Source organism: Gavialis gangeticus, unplaced genomic scaffold (assembly GCF_001723915.1).
Source record: "Gavialis gangeticus isolate Ggan-Ray unplaced genomic scaffold, GavGan_comp1, whole genome shotgun sequence".
Classification (NCBI taxonomy): domain Eukaryota; kingdom Metazoa; phylum Chordata; order Crocodylia; family Gavialidae; genus Gavialis; species Gavialis gangeticus.
The window spans coordinates 182418990-182435039 of NW_017729024.1; the positions used below are offsets into that span (position 1 = coordinate 182418990).

The 16050-nt window shown below is 38.0% G+C and overlaps 1 protein-coding gene across 1 annotated transcript in view; it reads right to left on the reverse strand.

Annotated features, from left to right (window-relative positions):
* Positions 1-16050, reverse strand: part of WDR7 (WD repeat domain 7) — a 400912-nt gene that overhangs the window by 11852 nt on the left and 373010 nt on the right. Inside the window, exon 27 of the mRNA XM_019518172.1 lies at positions 11473-11493. Within this exon, the coding sequence (XP_019373717.1) occupies positions 11473-11493 (21 nt within the window). The remainder of the gene's footprint in view (positions 1-11472; positions 11494-16050) is intronic.

Here is a 16050-nt window from a genome sequence, read left to right on the forward strand (position 1 = left end):
ATAAGAAGATTCATTATTCAACACCATTATGATGTCTTACAGATACTTTACACAAGCACTTTTAAGAGCATAGGCATCTACAGAAATATTATAGGTATGGATAAATATGGGTTATCACTGTAAGTTAAAAACTAAATATGAACAAATGGCAAGTCTGAGAAATTGAAAACCAATGTAGTTTCAGTATTTAAGTTAGAGCAGATTTAGCACTAATGAAAGGTAAGGCAGAGAGCACTTGGGAGGCAGAAAGTCATTCTTTATTTTGAGGTCAGGCACAGTATGGGCAGGTTACTATTGTATCATTGCACCTAAGTCATGAATTAGGGATACTGAAGTAAAAGTCTGGTCATTGCTGTTGGTAATGTGAATTAGTGTGGTTTTACACAAACTTGTGAACATTTGTCCATTTTCAGGTATTCTAAAAAGTTTTGTCGGAGTGGGATAAAAGGTTCAAACTTTTACAATTGCTGGCTTAATGAGAAGAAGAGGGTTCTATACTTTTTTTGATTTTGCAGTAAAGAGCCATCCTCTTAGGGTTCAGATTCAGAATCTGCTTATACAGTTACCTTGGGTAGAAAAATTCCAAGCATAAAGAACAGATCTACACTTGCCCAGCTTTGTCTCTTGGGGAGACGATCATCTCCCTAGACTTTGTAAATACAACAGAACCGGCGATTGAGGAACAAGACATTCTGCATGATGCTGTTCAGTTACACAATGAGTGTTTCACACTAGAGTTCCTCAGGGCCTCATTTTTTTGCCCCCCTAATTCTAAATCTCATCCTTTTTCACTGAACCCCAGTGGAGTTTATCACCTGTAATGTGCTTATTTGCAAAGTACACTAAGTTCCTAGAGAGGGCCTATACATTTGCACGTTATTTCCCAACTTTATCCCCCACAACACCTTTTCTTTTGTGCATACAGCTAAAAAATAATCTCTCTGTCTGGACATAAAGGTACTATGCTACCAAGGAGAAAACAGCCGGTGTGACAGCTAGCCCATGGAAACTGTGGATCCCTTGGACTATTCAGTTAAAATGTCTCCTGCCTACTGCTGTGGTTTTCAGTAATAGCCACTGGTTAATTTTAGTTTGGAGATCAGCTGATAGCTGCTTTAGAACAATCACATCTAATACTGCAATCACAGACTCCACCCTATTTGATTAGTATGTAAGGCTCAGCAACTGACTCTTAGAGAGGCACACATCATACTCGGTACATTTTCTATCACCTTGATACCGATTATTGACTGGGTAAGTGACATTCTGTCAATTGGCAAACACTTGTAGAGATGCAGGGCATAAGAAGCAAAGAAAGCCTTCTTTTCACTAAGCTTTGATTCTTTTTAGCCCAAGAAGAAAGAATGCCCAGACGTTTCATTACTATGGGAGAAATAGCAATAGCAACATTAGGGAGAGAAATGGTAAACAGAACCCTCCTGAAATAGAGACTTCCAATATAACTCAGGCTGGAGCTACCTTCTCCTGATGAGTCAAGGCAATCCTCCCCTCCCAAGGTCCTTAGTACTGCTGTTTTAAAAAACAACCAAAAAATGCCCTTTTCCTCATTAATGATGCTTTTTTCTCCCACTTATGCTTTGGCTACTGAAGTTGGTTACCACAGTCCTTTAATGAGATATTTTCAGCAGAGAAGAGGGCAAGACCTCTTCTAGGATGGTGCACTTCACTCAGGGCACAGTTTTTATGGGTTTCAGCTGATCTTTCTACTCAACAGGACAGTTGTGGAGTCTGTTTCTATTCAGGGCTTGTGCAGTCAGAATGGCTCAGAAACCTTCAAGGTATAATTCTTGTTAGTTATGGCTTCATGATTATGTACCACAATTAAACACACGTTAAGTAAAGAATCGGTAGAATAGAAGAGTTAATGCAAATTAAAATAAAATAAATTATAGGACAAGATACAATACAATAGGCAGCATCAATGTGTCTCATTTTAATGCTGGGCATTTATCATTACATGAGAGGAATATGCTTAAGCAAGAACATATGACAAATTATATTTAAATTTAAAATATTATTATACAATTTATTAGTCATTACCATGACAGCAATCACTCTTTTTGAAGCTTACAAACAATAAGCACACTCCCTTCTCTGTTATGTAAAGAGCATTCAGTACTTGGAAGAACATTTCTATTCTAATTACAAATTCTAACTGCTAATGAGAAAAAACTCTAGACTGAATTGTCTAACAAGCCCCTAAAATGTATCTACAAAGTGTTAGCAAGCATCACCTTGTACACAAAATGGCCTCCATTTGCACTTTGGGAAACTGCTATTGCAAGATATTTTTTTCCTTTCTATGTCTAAATGCCTTCTTTCATATCCAAAATGCGCAGGTATGTTTTCAACATCACTCTTTATCAGCAAATCTCATGGAATCAGCAAATGAAAGTGAACTGACAGGACACAAACTGAAAATGTTAATTCTTCCAAGGAGACTGGCTGTTTCAGAACCATCAAATTGTTCATGTTCTCCAGACAAGTCTCCAACACCGAATCTCCATCAAGACCCTTAATTACCTGCAGGAGTAGGTCAGTGATACTTAGGGTGCAGACAGAACTGACAATGTCTGCCCAATCTGGCCACAGAAAGAGGTTTGCAGCCATGACCAAACACAAGTGCATGGATGCAGACTACTTCAAAAAAGGCTGATTGGGTGAAAAACTGAACACTTATTGCATGTGGGGTTAGATGAAGAAGTTTCAAAGCAGAGCATCTTCTGTAACTTCTGTTTGCGCGATCTCCTGGCCTTGACCTGTTTTCAGAATGGGAGGGGGGAAAGGGAGTAGAGGTCGTTTGGTTTGAGGTTTTTTCAGCCCCTGCTGAATGGTGGGACAGGTAAATTGGAGACCCCCTCCCCCTGAGGTGAGCAAGGAGCTGCACTTCTGTCCCCGAGTGTGCTCCAAGCTCTACTTGACTTTGAAAAAGCAGAAAGAGGGGAGAATACCAAGGAAAGGAGACAAAGAACAGGGCAGGAACCAAATGGAACCCATTCTTGCTTTCTGACCAAATACTAGTTTCCTTATCACAGTTGCTTTTCACAGTGACAATTTAGTGGATCATGGGCTATACCTCACTGTATTTGACCTGACCTGGGCCTATATTTCTGTATACCAAACTCTCATAGACTTTAATGAAAATTTTGAATGCTCAAGGAATGCAGGATCAAGCTTACAGGACAAAAGGTGCTACAGCTGTTCATAACTGTTGCTAGTCATGGATTTAGAGGCACATGAGCAGTTTCTTGAATTTTGGCCTCTGTCCAGAAAAAGTACAGGAGCTGTAAATTCTACAAAATAATTCCATCGTTCTGACAAGGAATCTATTTTTGCATAAATAGGCTATTTACACGCTTAATTGTTCAAATGACAAGGAAAGATTATTTGATGTCTTAAGAATCTGTCATGTACATGGAAATGTTGGAAATCATCTCATAAGCAGCCCAGCTAGACCAAGGAAGGCATTAGAAGCAATGAACAGATAAGAGGTTAGGTATATACATTTCACTTCTAAATATCTTGACACTTTTTTTAAAATGTGCTAATAGCTTCATAGCACATAAAACTGAATTAAATTATTATGAACAAATCTCTTGCCAAATTTCAGTTTGTAAATCAAAAGCAAGCCATTTGTCAAATGCAAGAACATAATATATCTTTAACTGGAACACCTTTTCTTTATAGTTACGTTAAAAAGTTAGTTTTTAATTGCACGTCTAGGTGTTTACTTGACAGCTTGATAATTAAAGTAGAAGCACAGAGTGATTTGTTAAAAGGGAAGCAAACTTGTCAAACTAGCACGGTTCTCATCATGGAACATTTTGCATGGCCTATACTATATCCTTTTCTATACGGCAACTTTATAAGAATGCAATCTGATGTTTAACATTCGTAATATTTTAGTGGATTTAATACTAGTAAAAAACATTTCTGATCAACAGGATTTAGGACTTTCCAGAGTATGGATACAGAGGTACCATGCACACAAAACTATAACACACACCAAATTTCCATACTGATATGTTTGGACTCTGACTTGTACATCCCCTGAGGTAAGAAAGTATTTTAAAGCACTATGCTTATTCCACTGTGCTTCTCTACTGAGAGGGACATCAAGGAAATTAGTGCCAGTTGTAATGGTGGCTTTGTGAAGCAGACAAGTGTTTAATAGGAAGGAAAACTGAAACCACACGCTTACTTTCAATAGAACACTGAACGCAATAATCTTTTTGTTGAAACATGCTGACCGTGCAAGCTTTTGAACACTTTCAGGAAGATACTGCCTCACTCAGAGTTGAGAACATTTCAGCCCAGATCCTATTCTGCCTTTAAGACATTTGAGTGGCACTTGCAACAGCTTTTGGGGTCTAAGTTATTTAAAAGGATCCTATTCTAGTTCAGGCAGAAGCCACAAAACTGCTAGGACTTCTACATTCCTTACACATCTCCATAGCGGCCTGGAAAGAAAAGCACTCCAAAATAGGCAAATAAGGTCTACCTCCATCCAGTTCCATCTGGGGCAGCACAAAGTTCTGCAAAAGTCCCTGAATCCTTAGCTAAAAAAAAAAAAGTTCATAGCATCTCTTTGATGCTGGATGTTAGTGGTGGTTAAGGCATTGAGGGCTTTGTATTCTACACAGTGATTTTTTAAAATTACATAATACATAAACCAGCATTGGGGTAAAAAACAAAATGAGTTTCCTTCTCCACAGAAGAACACTCTCCTACCTGGACTACAGAGTCAGGTTCCTCTGGTCTACTCTCATTCCTTTCCACCCAGAGGGCCAACTTCAACAGGCAGGATGAAGGCTGTCCTCAGTCCTGCCTAGTCCACAGCCGGCTGGTTATGGCACTCTTAGGAAATGGAAGTTGTGTGCTGACAGCCTCTGTGGCTCAGATGAGCCTAAAATTCAGGTCTCAGGTCCAGGGGAATAACCAGAGAAAAGATGGGCACTACCACTAGTCCTTCCCCTCTAAATGGATATCAGTTCTGCTGTCAGTGAAGTGTAGTGGCCAATGACTTCTCTATGAGCTGGATGCCAACAGGGTGCTCTTCCTTTTAACATATCAGACGAAACCAGATCCTCACACAGCGAAGTGTATAACTGACAACTGACAATATGGCACATGGCATCTTCACAGGGCAAAAGCATTTGCCTCTGGGAATTCACTGAATTGCATATTGAGACACTCTGAGGCACAGATGTCTTAGAGGTGGAATAGGGTCAGTTTTCAGAGGGAGATGTTATTTTGTGATGAAGAGAAGTTAAGTCCTTAGATGTCTGATAGATGGACTAGGATGTGGTCTTAATGCCTCCTGAAGAGGTAGTTGGCACATTTCAGAATTATGCCATGAATTAGGTATATGCTGCACTATATAACAGCATTTATACAATTGGGATTCCACTTCTTATGCATGTCCAGATGACATTACTCAGAAGACACTAGCCACGAGATAATGAAAAAAATGCACATTCTAGGTGTATTATACCTTGACATGCTAGCACAATGTGTTTTAAAATACATAAATCCCTGCAAGAATTAACAAGAAAACAGACTCATTTTCAAATGCCCAGCAGTGATAGTTTGTATCTCTTGGCAAAGGACATACTCACGTATGTTTTAGCTTCAGCTGCCCTTCTGAAAATGGGAAAGCTCTTGGGATACAACAAAGCTTGCAGGCACTGTTCCTTTCCCACCGATCGACATAATCATTTACGTCCAATCTTGATTTAACTAGCAGCATGCAATTAAAATCTTTTGGACCATTGCCAAAATAAATGTTAATTAAAAGTTCAAACCTTATGCAGCAGATGAAGTGGAAGGGCTTTTTTTCCCCTCCAAAAACAGAACACTGAACCATATTTTTTCATGTATATTTTAAGATACAGTTTCAGTTGTATACTACAGACCTGAGCAGCCTCTTGGCAAGAGGGTTACAAATTTGAGATCTTTATACACAACTGCAATTTTTTTTCCTGGTAACTATGAATATTTTAATAGTTACTAATTCGCCTATTTCTAATAGAAGTCATTAAAAAGTTTGTTCTTAAAGACAGATTTACAGGAGAATATATATATATCTACCCATGTGCGTATAACATATGTAATATATATGTGTATATAATATTATATGCATGTTATTATATTATATACACAATTACATATACACGTGGCATAATGGATACCACAGGAAGACTGTTCCATACACAACAAGGGACTGTACAAGGAGGGAGGGAAACATTTGCAGAAAGAGCTGTGGAGGACCCTGGGATAAATTAGTCACAGGGAAAAGAAGACTGAAAAAGTAAGGAAAGGTAAAAAGTTGTGACAGGACTTAAATGATAGGGCAAGAAAACTTGAAGCTGATGAACCAAAGCAAGGGCAGGCAGTGAAGGGCCCAAGTTACGCAATCAGAAAATTAGGCAAGAAAGATGTTTTTGGCCATTTCCTTTTTTGGGGGGCAAATGGAGTCAGACGGCTATTCAGGAAGCCAAGGAAAGAGTTTGCAGTAAGTAAGATTTTGGGTTAAAGTTGGACTATTTTAGATAGAACAGGAACTGTCAAATGTGCTGCAAAGAAGAAGCAAGAAGACTCGAATAGATCCTGGAGACTCACGAAAAGAGAGGATAACACTGAAGGCAACTTCCAACCAGAATCCCAACAGGCTTTTTCCAAGTGTAGATGCTTAGTGAAAGCCAATTAAAACAAATTAACAAGAGCACTGAGACTGAGCACCCTTTAACTTCAGTGGAAGTCACAGACATTCAGCACTTCTGCAGGTAGGGCCACTGAAGGCTGGCCCTGAATCCATGAAGCAAATGGGATCACTGACCACAGAATCAAGTTTCTAACTAGTTAAAAACAATATACACATTGCATAATTTGGAGACACATTTAGCATAAGTGCCTACACCAATTTTGAAAATATGTCTTTTGTCTAGACAAATGCAATTAAGATGCTACTTTGAGAAATGAACAACCAATTCAAACTGGTTTCTGACAAAGAAACGTGTGCACGTCTACATGAGATGCTGTACTGCACAATATAAGAGTGGTGGCTGGCAGCAGGCAGCTGTCTGGGGCAGGGGACAGTGTCCCAGCCCCTGGCCTGATCTCAGAGGGGGGGTCCGGACAGGAGGTAGCTGCTCAGGGCAGGGGTATGGGGCTGGGAGGCAGCTGCCATGGAGGCAGAACAGCTCCAAATCTTGAAGCCCTGGCCCAACCCTGGTGCCCCCTGCAAGCCTGGGGCTGGTCCCCGGGGAGCCTGGATCTCCCCTTGGCTGCTGTAGGGCAGCAGAGCAGGGTAGGATTAGCCCAGAACTGAACTGCTCCCGACCGGCGCACATGTAGATGCGCTCCCAGGGAAAACTTACTGCACAGTATTTTACTGTACAGTAAGCTTTTAGCAAATTAATAGCACATATAGACCCACCCAGTATTATTATTGCTTATACTCTGTGCCCAGTTTAAACTTCACAGTGCTTTAAATTGCAACATTATCAAGCACCCTCTGTTCAAAACTGGGTCTGTCACAGGCTTAACAACTGTAGTTAGAATGACTTACATGCGAGTAGCTGACGACTGATAGTCAGAGCTTACAACAGATTGCATTACAATAGGAAGCAAGATATACTGCTGCTACAAGAAGGCTTATATTAAGAATCTATTATAAAAAATTCTTAATGTATATCATGTATAAGATGTGTCAGTTTAAGCAAACCCCTGTGTCTTTAATGTAATCACTACTGCTTAATGATAAGGAAAACTAAAAGGCCAATTAATTATAGAACTCAATACTTAGACCATCAAACTCTTTAGCACTTAACAAGCAATTAATATTTGTCAATGAAAAATGTTTTGGTAATACAAAGGTGAAAATCAATAGCATTACCACACTTGTTGCACTCTTTAACCACTGACAATTTATCCAAATAACTACAATCCCTAAGAGAGCCAAATTGCTTTGATGTTTTAATTTATGGACTTTTCTAGCTGATGTTAATCCTTTAAAACAGAGATTTACCTTTTCTGTGAGTTATTCAATGGGCACTTGGCAATGTTCACCCTTTTATTAACTTGTCAGATAAATAAGCATATCACAAAATCCATATAGCTCAATCAACAGCATTCTGTTTGAACCAATGCACTTTGTTTTTAAGCTTGGATGGCTAGCAAGGCATTTTATTACTATGCTAAAAGCTGCATGGAAGGATGGGAATCACGTTACAAAATCACATTTAGCTTTTATTCTTGGTAGTTTAGCTTAGTTTACTAGTCTTTTATATATTTATGACCATATTTAGTTTGTTATTTTTAAGCCTGCTTTTTGGGTTACTTATACATTTGGATCTTTGCTGTTCTGAAGAAGTAAATTAATTGAAAGCAAAACATATAACATACGTGAAATATAACTGTGGCACTGGCATGGGGCTATATTTTATTTTGAACAGGAGATACGGTGGGACAAACCACAGCTGTTTGTAGTATTCTTCTGCCCTACCAACTGTTTTTTAATGGGGGATGGTCCTGGGAGACTATTTGACTTCTGCACCTGCCACTGTTGCTATTCTGTGGCATACAATATACTAAAGCTAAGAGCAACCTATTTCAAGGACCAGTATTTATCAGACTCTAAGGTGGGGTGAATTCTTCTGTCAAATGTGACGCTCTTTGTTAAATATTGTGCATCACTTCATACATATTACAGTTTTTTGATAATCAACTAAAATAATCATTTTAATTAACTAATGAACCATTGCAGAAATGTATTAATATTTTTATGACCTCTGCCACCAGCATGATCAGCACGTATTCCCAAAATTCTGTGGGTAACTTAACAAGAGGTAAATGAACATATTTCTTATCAAGGACAGATACATGCTCAGATCCATCCCACAGAAGTATTATACCTCAACGTATTAAAAGGGGAAAAACTGAATTTGAAAAGTTCTACCAATGTGCTCTGACCAAATATCAAACAAGAAGAGATTCTACAGGCACAAACCACTGAGAAGACCCTGTCTCCTACTTGTAACTTGGAAAGTTAAAAAGATGCCATTCTTGACTTCTGCCTAGTTGTACAGAATAAGTCAATTATCTGATAGATTGGCTATTTGAACTTTCAAAATTAGAAGACTTTGAAGCTCTTGGAGATTAACAACTACCGTGGATTAACAATGATTTTAATAAAAGGCAATTCAGCTGTCACGTTACCAGGTTCTATAACAGCAGCAACCTACAACATTTTTCATTAGTATCCCTAAACAAAATAAAATTCCAGTACTGTAGCCTAGGTCATGATGGTCATTATCTCAAAGCCAATGCCTGGAAGAGTGCAACACACACGTGACATTTTGGTGACAATAAAAGACACCTGACCATCACGGAAACCTCAGCTTGTAGACACAGCATAGCTCAATTTGTGGCTAGAAAAACAGCAAAAACCCTGTCCTTTCTCCCCTCCCTCCCCCTATCAGTAGGTAGCAGGAGTCATCAAAAAAGAAAGATCCACTAGATCAGTGGCTCTCAGCCTTTCCCAACTTGAGGCACCTCCTCACTGGACTCAAGGCACCACTTCATAACTTTTGTGAATTGAGTGATACCTCATTTAAAAAACTAATTGATATATTACAATGCTTACCTCCTTTCCAAGAGGCTGGGCAATAGGGGTGGCAGTGGGGGCAGGGACAAGCCTGAGCCTATGCTTATTTGCTTATGTCCTCATACCTTACGGCACACCTGGGTACCCCAGCACCCTGGCTGATAATCACTGCTTTAGATCAATGATTTTCAACCTTCTATACATTGTGGTTTCATGTTAATATATGAGTATTTGGGGGCTTCTCCCTCCCATCTAGGTATACAGAGAAACTGAATATAGGTGACCACTCATACCTGTGTGTAATCCTCCTTAGAGGTTTCTGTGTAAGACCCCATGTCTCAATATTCCTCACAAACAGAGCCAAACAATCTCAAAGGCTTCTACTGGCAACCTCCCGTTGTCAAGGTAAAGTGCAGAGATTTTTTTCATACGCAGAACCCCGACCTGGGAGCTGGGAGTCTAAATCAATTCTTGGAATTATACTGAAAGTGCCAGATGGAGCCCAAGTACAATATGCTCCTTTTGGGAAGTACTGTTAAATAAGTAAACAGATGTAGTTTGTGCTAGTTGAAGTCTGAGCCACTATCAGGAGTAGCCTCAGATAGAGGGTTTGCTCTAATTCAAGGGTGTCAAACTCATTGGATCCTAGACTGCAGAGCTCCCTGTGGGGTAGATCTGGATGTGATGGTGACAACAGGGGCTAATGTAGCTGTTTGTGCCCCACTGCTGACATGCATCTTCAAAAATGCTCCATACCCCAGATTTTGGCAGGACGCCTCACTCTCACTCATTCTGCCCCCAAATTTCCAGCCCCTCTGCAAGCCCTGCTGGGCAGGCAACATGGCTCTGTGGGTTAAATCTGGCCTGTGGGCTGTATGTTTGACACTCTTGTTCTGATCAAACTGGATGTAATGGTAGTGGCTAGGGACAGAAGCTGCACATAAACCAGTTTAAGTAACCATAAACTGGTTAAAACCTGCAGCAGAATGTAAGTTAAGTGTACATTAACACGTTTCAAAATGACTGAACCTGGTTTAGGATAGACCTGCTTGAATGTATTATCAGACTTAACTGATTTGGGTCAAACCAGTTTAGGGAACTTCTGTACCAGACCCCTTCCTGGTTCAAGATAAATCACAGTCCCCTGGCATCCTAGCATGCTTTCCAGCCCTGGGCTGTGCTGTGCTGTCTGTTCCTGAGAGCAAGGCTGGCCCTGTACTTCTGCTTCCTAGCTTGAGCAGTGAGGGCTGGCTGACAAAGGGGTGAGGGGTGGGGCAAGCCTGGCTGGGGATGCAGCCCAGTCTTTGGGGGACTGCCCCCTCAGGCAAACCCCGGCTGTGATCTGGGGCCAGGGAGAGGGATTAAACACCCCTTCCCCTGCTCAAATTCACTGCTGGTTGCAAATGTGGAGTACAAACCCCAGAGGCACCTGAAAGCAGGAAGACATGATGAGCAACCCTGCAGAGTCCTGCTGCTGTAATTCTGGACTGCAAATCCCAAAGGCCTGGGGGGGGGGGGGCGGCAGCAGGAAGAGGAAGTGAACACAGCCAGAGAGCCGTGCATGTGGCTGCATTTCCTGAATCAAAGGTAAATGTCTGTTCACTTGTTTCAGTTTAATCTGTGCAATTTAGACTAGTCTGCAAAGACTGAATCAATTCAGCCTCGGTTTTTTTGTCTGTCTGTACCTAGCCAGTATGGGTAGTGATGGTGATACAATAGATACAACTTCTCATTCAGTTGACAATGAAAAAAATATTTGTTGTTAAAACTCCTTTTTGGACATCAGGGAACAATCCAGGATCTAGTTGGAACTTTTGATGACTAAAACACAGACTTATAAGAATGTCAACGGCTTAATGAAACCACTACATCCTAAATGGCCTCACTATATCTAGCAGCCTCACATAGAAATTACTGTTCATATATGTCATTGCAAGTGTACACATCCAGTTACAAACATGTATGATATAGATCAGTGTTTCTCAAGCCGTGGGTCATGATCCAAAAGGAGGTCACAAGAATAGATGAAAGGTCACTAACAAACTTTAAGAATGGATCAACAAACTTTAAAAATGGATTCTTTTTTAAAGGAGATGGATTTTTCCTTGCAGGCTGTGCAGGGCTGCTTCAGTATAGCTGTTTAAACTACTATGGTGAATTTAAGAGATTCCACAAATCATCAAAGCTTGAGCAATGGTGAAAAGTACAGGAAGCCATCTATAGTTCTGTTTCCATAGCACTCCTGTACTGTTTTGTAGCATACAAATGGCCAATTTGCTCATTTCAGAATACATAATTTAATTAACTGGTAATTGAGATCTCTATAAATGCTTATGATATATATCAACAATTGACTGGTATATATCAAGATCTACAAAAGATGATAGGAAGCAATCAATTTCCCATTATATCACTGATCTTTGATTTCAAAGAGTAGATTGCTATAGCTGTGCCTCATATATATATTAACCTACAGTGTAAAGATGTTTATGATCCAAAAATTCTTGATCTTTAGAGATTACTGTTGTCAATATCTATGTATTAAAACACACCAACATAAACAATTTGTTGCTTTCTAATTGCAGCAGCACTGACCTACTCAATCACTGGGAGGGTTTAAATATTAACAGATATTTTTACATACAAAATATTTAAAGTAAAATACATAGGTATGCTGGATTCCCAGTGATGCAAAGCTTGAAATTTTTTGAGTTCCAGCCTTCAATATATTTATTTTGTTTTCTTTGCCATTTTATTATTCCTTATGACTAAAAAAAAAAAAAATAGTTAACAGCTAAGGTTCCTATTTTAGTGGCACCAAGGATGTCCTGAAGGATTCACTTAAAAAAAACAAGCTCATCTCAAATCCGACTGAAAATATTTTTGGATAGCATTCTAGTACAAAGGGTTGGCCACAAGTGGTACACTTCTTGCATTATCATAATGGCTGAATTGAAAAAAAAAATTTTTATAACTTTAATCTTTGATGGCCTACGTTCTCACTGAAATATGGAAAAGCCCTTTTCCCCATTCTACCTCTGTCATGCCACTAACAATAACGATTGCCCATTTTTCTTGTGTAGTCTAGATTCTATAAACATATACAACCTACTGATCAATGTCCATCCATGTACATTGCTGTAGGTAAACAACAATCTGGAATAATCAAATGTGATGGCTTTGCTAAGAAAGCTCATTTTCTATATCGACTGTATTAATATCTTCTGGTCTTGCTCCTCTTCAAAACAAACAACTCCCCCCCTGTCCCTCACCCCCCCAAAAAAACCCCAAACCTATCCAAAGCATCACATTTTCTAACACTATTTTATGCTCTTACTGCACATTTTATAGCATGAAGCTATCCAGAATGTATCTCAAATTAAACATGTTTCTGGTGTTTAAAAGGTGTTTAAAGTTTTTATCATTTTCACACCAAAAATATTTTTCCAATATGGTTTTTTCCAAACATTTAAATGTGATTTAAAACATATATATATGTTCTATTACTTTGAAAGTTTTCAAAATAAAGCCAGACACAAATCTAAAGTTATTTTAAATAATTAAATGCATAAGTTTACTCAAATAATTCAGTTAACTGCAATAAGATGAAATCCAGTATTAAGAAGGAAGAACAAAAGTTGTATTTTAAAATTTTCTGTCATCCAAATGGTTTCTCAATAATAACAGGATAGAGTCAAAGCAAGTGTATTATATATTTTTACAACTGAATAGAATATATGACAATTTTTAATCCTCCAATAATATAATTTTGCATCAATCATTATGATTACTTGGTATTAAAATGTGAATCGCATGATTTGATAGCCAGAATACAATGAGAGCACAAAGTGACCTTGAACAGCAGTGTATAAAAATACATTTATCACTGAAATGGCATGCTGGCTGTCAGTCAATATATGCTTCTCATTTGTTAGGAAGTCCTCCTGCTGTGATTCCCTCATTACAATTTGCTTTTACTTCCTGGGCAAATGACAACCAGAAAATGAGGCAGCTTCTTTCTTGACCAAACTTAATCCAGAAAAAATTAGATGACAGCTGCAGCCATCCAAGTGTTACAGGGTGTTTTACAAAATATTTCTAAAATATATCGCTATATATCCCCAAATGCTACATGATGCCAAATAGGATAACCAATGAACTAGTCTCATATTCCCTAAGACCATCACATATTATTAACTTATACACGTGGATCTCCAAAAAAATCAATCCAGTCGATTTTTCACACACGCTGATGTTTACAAACATATGATTTACATTCACATTTTAGGGAACATACTGTTCTTTTCAGTTTAAGATAGTTCAGATGACACTATCGAAATTCATATGGCAATTAACTCTTCCCCCATACATATAAAACAGATATTCCCAAATGACAGCATTTGTTTTTCCTCTTGTATGCTCAGTTCTATTCTTGTCTATCTACGATTTTTTTAAATACTTTACCAACAACATCAAATCTGAACACTGGTATGCATTAGACAACTGACTCGTACTGCTCAAGTTTAATCTGTGCAGTGCAAATTAAAGCTTTAAAAGAATTACTAAAAGCTGACAGGCTAAATGCTATGCTGCTGGTTTACAGGTCACATCTTAATTTTTTTCCTAATGGTGCAGTATGTAGAGGCCAGGAAGACAGAACAAAAAGCAATCTCCACCAAGATTTTCATTTTAAAGGAAAAATGTGTCAAACCATAGAAACTTTATATATACATGTATTTATAAAAATAAAGTTGGTTTATTAATATCTGGAACACAGCATATTACCAAAAACAAAGTAAACAGGTGAATTTAGAAGATGCATAAACCTCCCAACAACCTGCATCCTGCAACTTTTGAATTTACATGTACTAACTGCTAGAAAGCATTGACAATATTTATTCTTGTACCACAAATCCCATAAGATTGATGCTCAATAGATGGGATGAAGTTCGGATTGACATCTTAGCTCTACAGAGCACGTTACGTGAAGAAAAACCTTTGAACGTTTTCCAAAATGCACAATGCAGAATCAAAACCACATCCATTATAAAGTCTACATTTAACCAACTTTCAACATGCAAATCAAACCCTTAATAGGAACAGTCACATAATGCCTAGAAAATTAGAATGCATTAAATAATATCATGTAGTATAAAGTACATTAAGAAATGATGTTACTAAATATTGCAGAAAACAAAAAGTTATATTATTCTATCCAGACAAGGCTTTTCTTCTTTTCTTTCTTTGGTTATTTGTCTAATTAAGTTCTAGTTTGGAAGACCACATTTTTAGTTAATTAAACAATAAGATACTTAAGAGTAAAACTTCTCCTAGAACTATTCTATTTCTTTTTGTTTAGAATAACTTAGATAAGGTGCAAAAAACCAAAACTCACTTTTTGCTCTACAGCCCACTGAATGCTATTACTCTTGTGGTACACAAAGTTTGCTGCAGCACTAGATCAGTAGTATGATATGTCTCACCAGTTATTCATTACCAATATAAGATAGATGCTTAAAAAAAAAAAAGTACTATAACAAGAGTTCAGACATGTAAGCCACACCCATACACTCAAGTACATTTTGACATGAATTGTACAAACCCCTTTTCCACAAAGGGAAAACGTTCCTCCAAAAAGCAAAACAAATTTGTAATTCACTTACCTTAAATGTTATAATTCACTGACCAAATCTGATCAGAAACATAGACTAAGAATTTAGATTTATGGATAAGAGTTAAAATAGGGCGATAACATGAAAAGTAAGCTTCTGTCATTAAACAAACTTCAGGATGAGATATGTCAACATTTTTGTTCTAAGTTATGATGGAAGACCAGAATCTTTTTACAAAAGAAATAATCCAAATGTTCCAGTTTGTTTTTAGATATGCTTTAAAAAAAACAAACAGGAAGTACTTCTGTATCTAGATATCACATGGTTTATTGTATCTAACACAGACATCATAAAATTACAGTACAATCCTTTCAGCTGAGGAACCAACATAGAGAGTTTATCATTCCATATCAACAGCTCTCCTGATTAACAGGAATGCCTATTACAAAATAAAGGCTGATTAGATTTAATACAAAATAATACTGCATTAAAATAGAGATCTCACTGTATATAAATATGCCATTTTTTCCCTTTTAGATTCCTTGTTTACAATAAGGAATTATTGTACAATTTATTATACAAATATATAAAAGGTTAAAAGCATTTGCTTTGTTTCATCTGTCTTATTTCATTTAATCTCTGTTTGATAAATCCTGTATCTAAGGCCTGGAGCTTACAGTTGTACACCTCTATAACAAGGGGCTACTCATTAGCCCCTTGTTAGGCAAGACAAGAGAACTCTGGCCCTAAACCATACATACCTCTTAGCCTTCACCACTGGCCAAACCTATTTCTATGGGTCATTTTTTC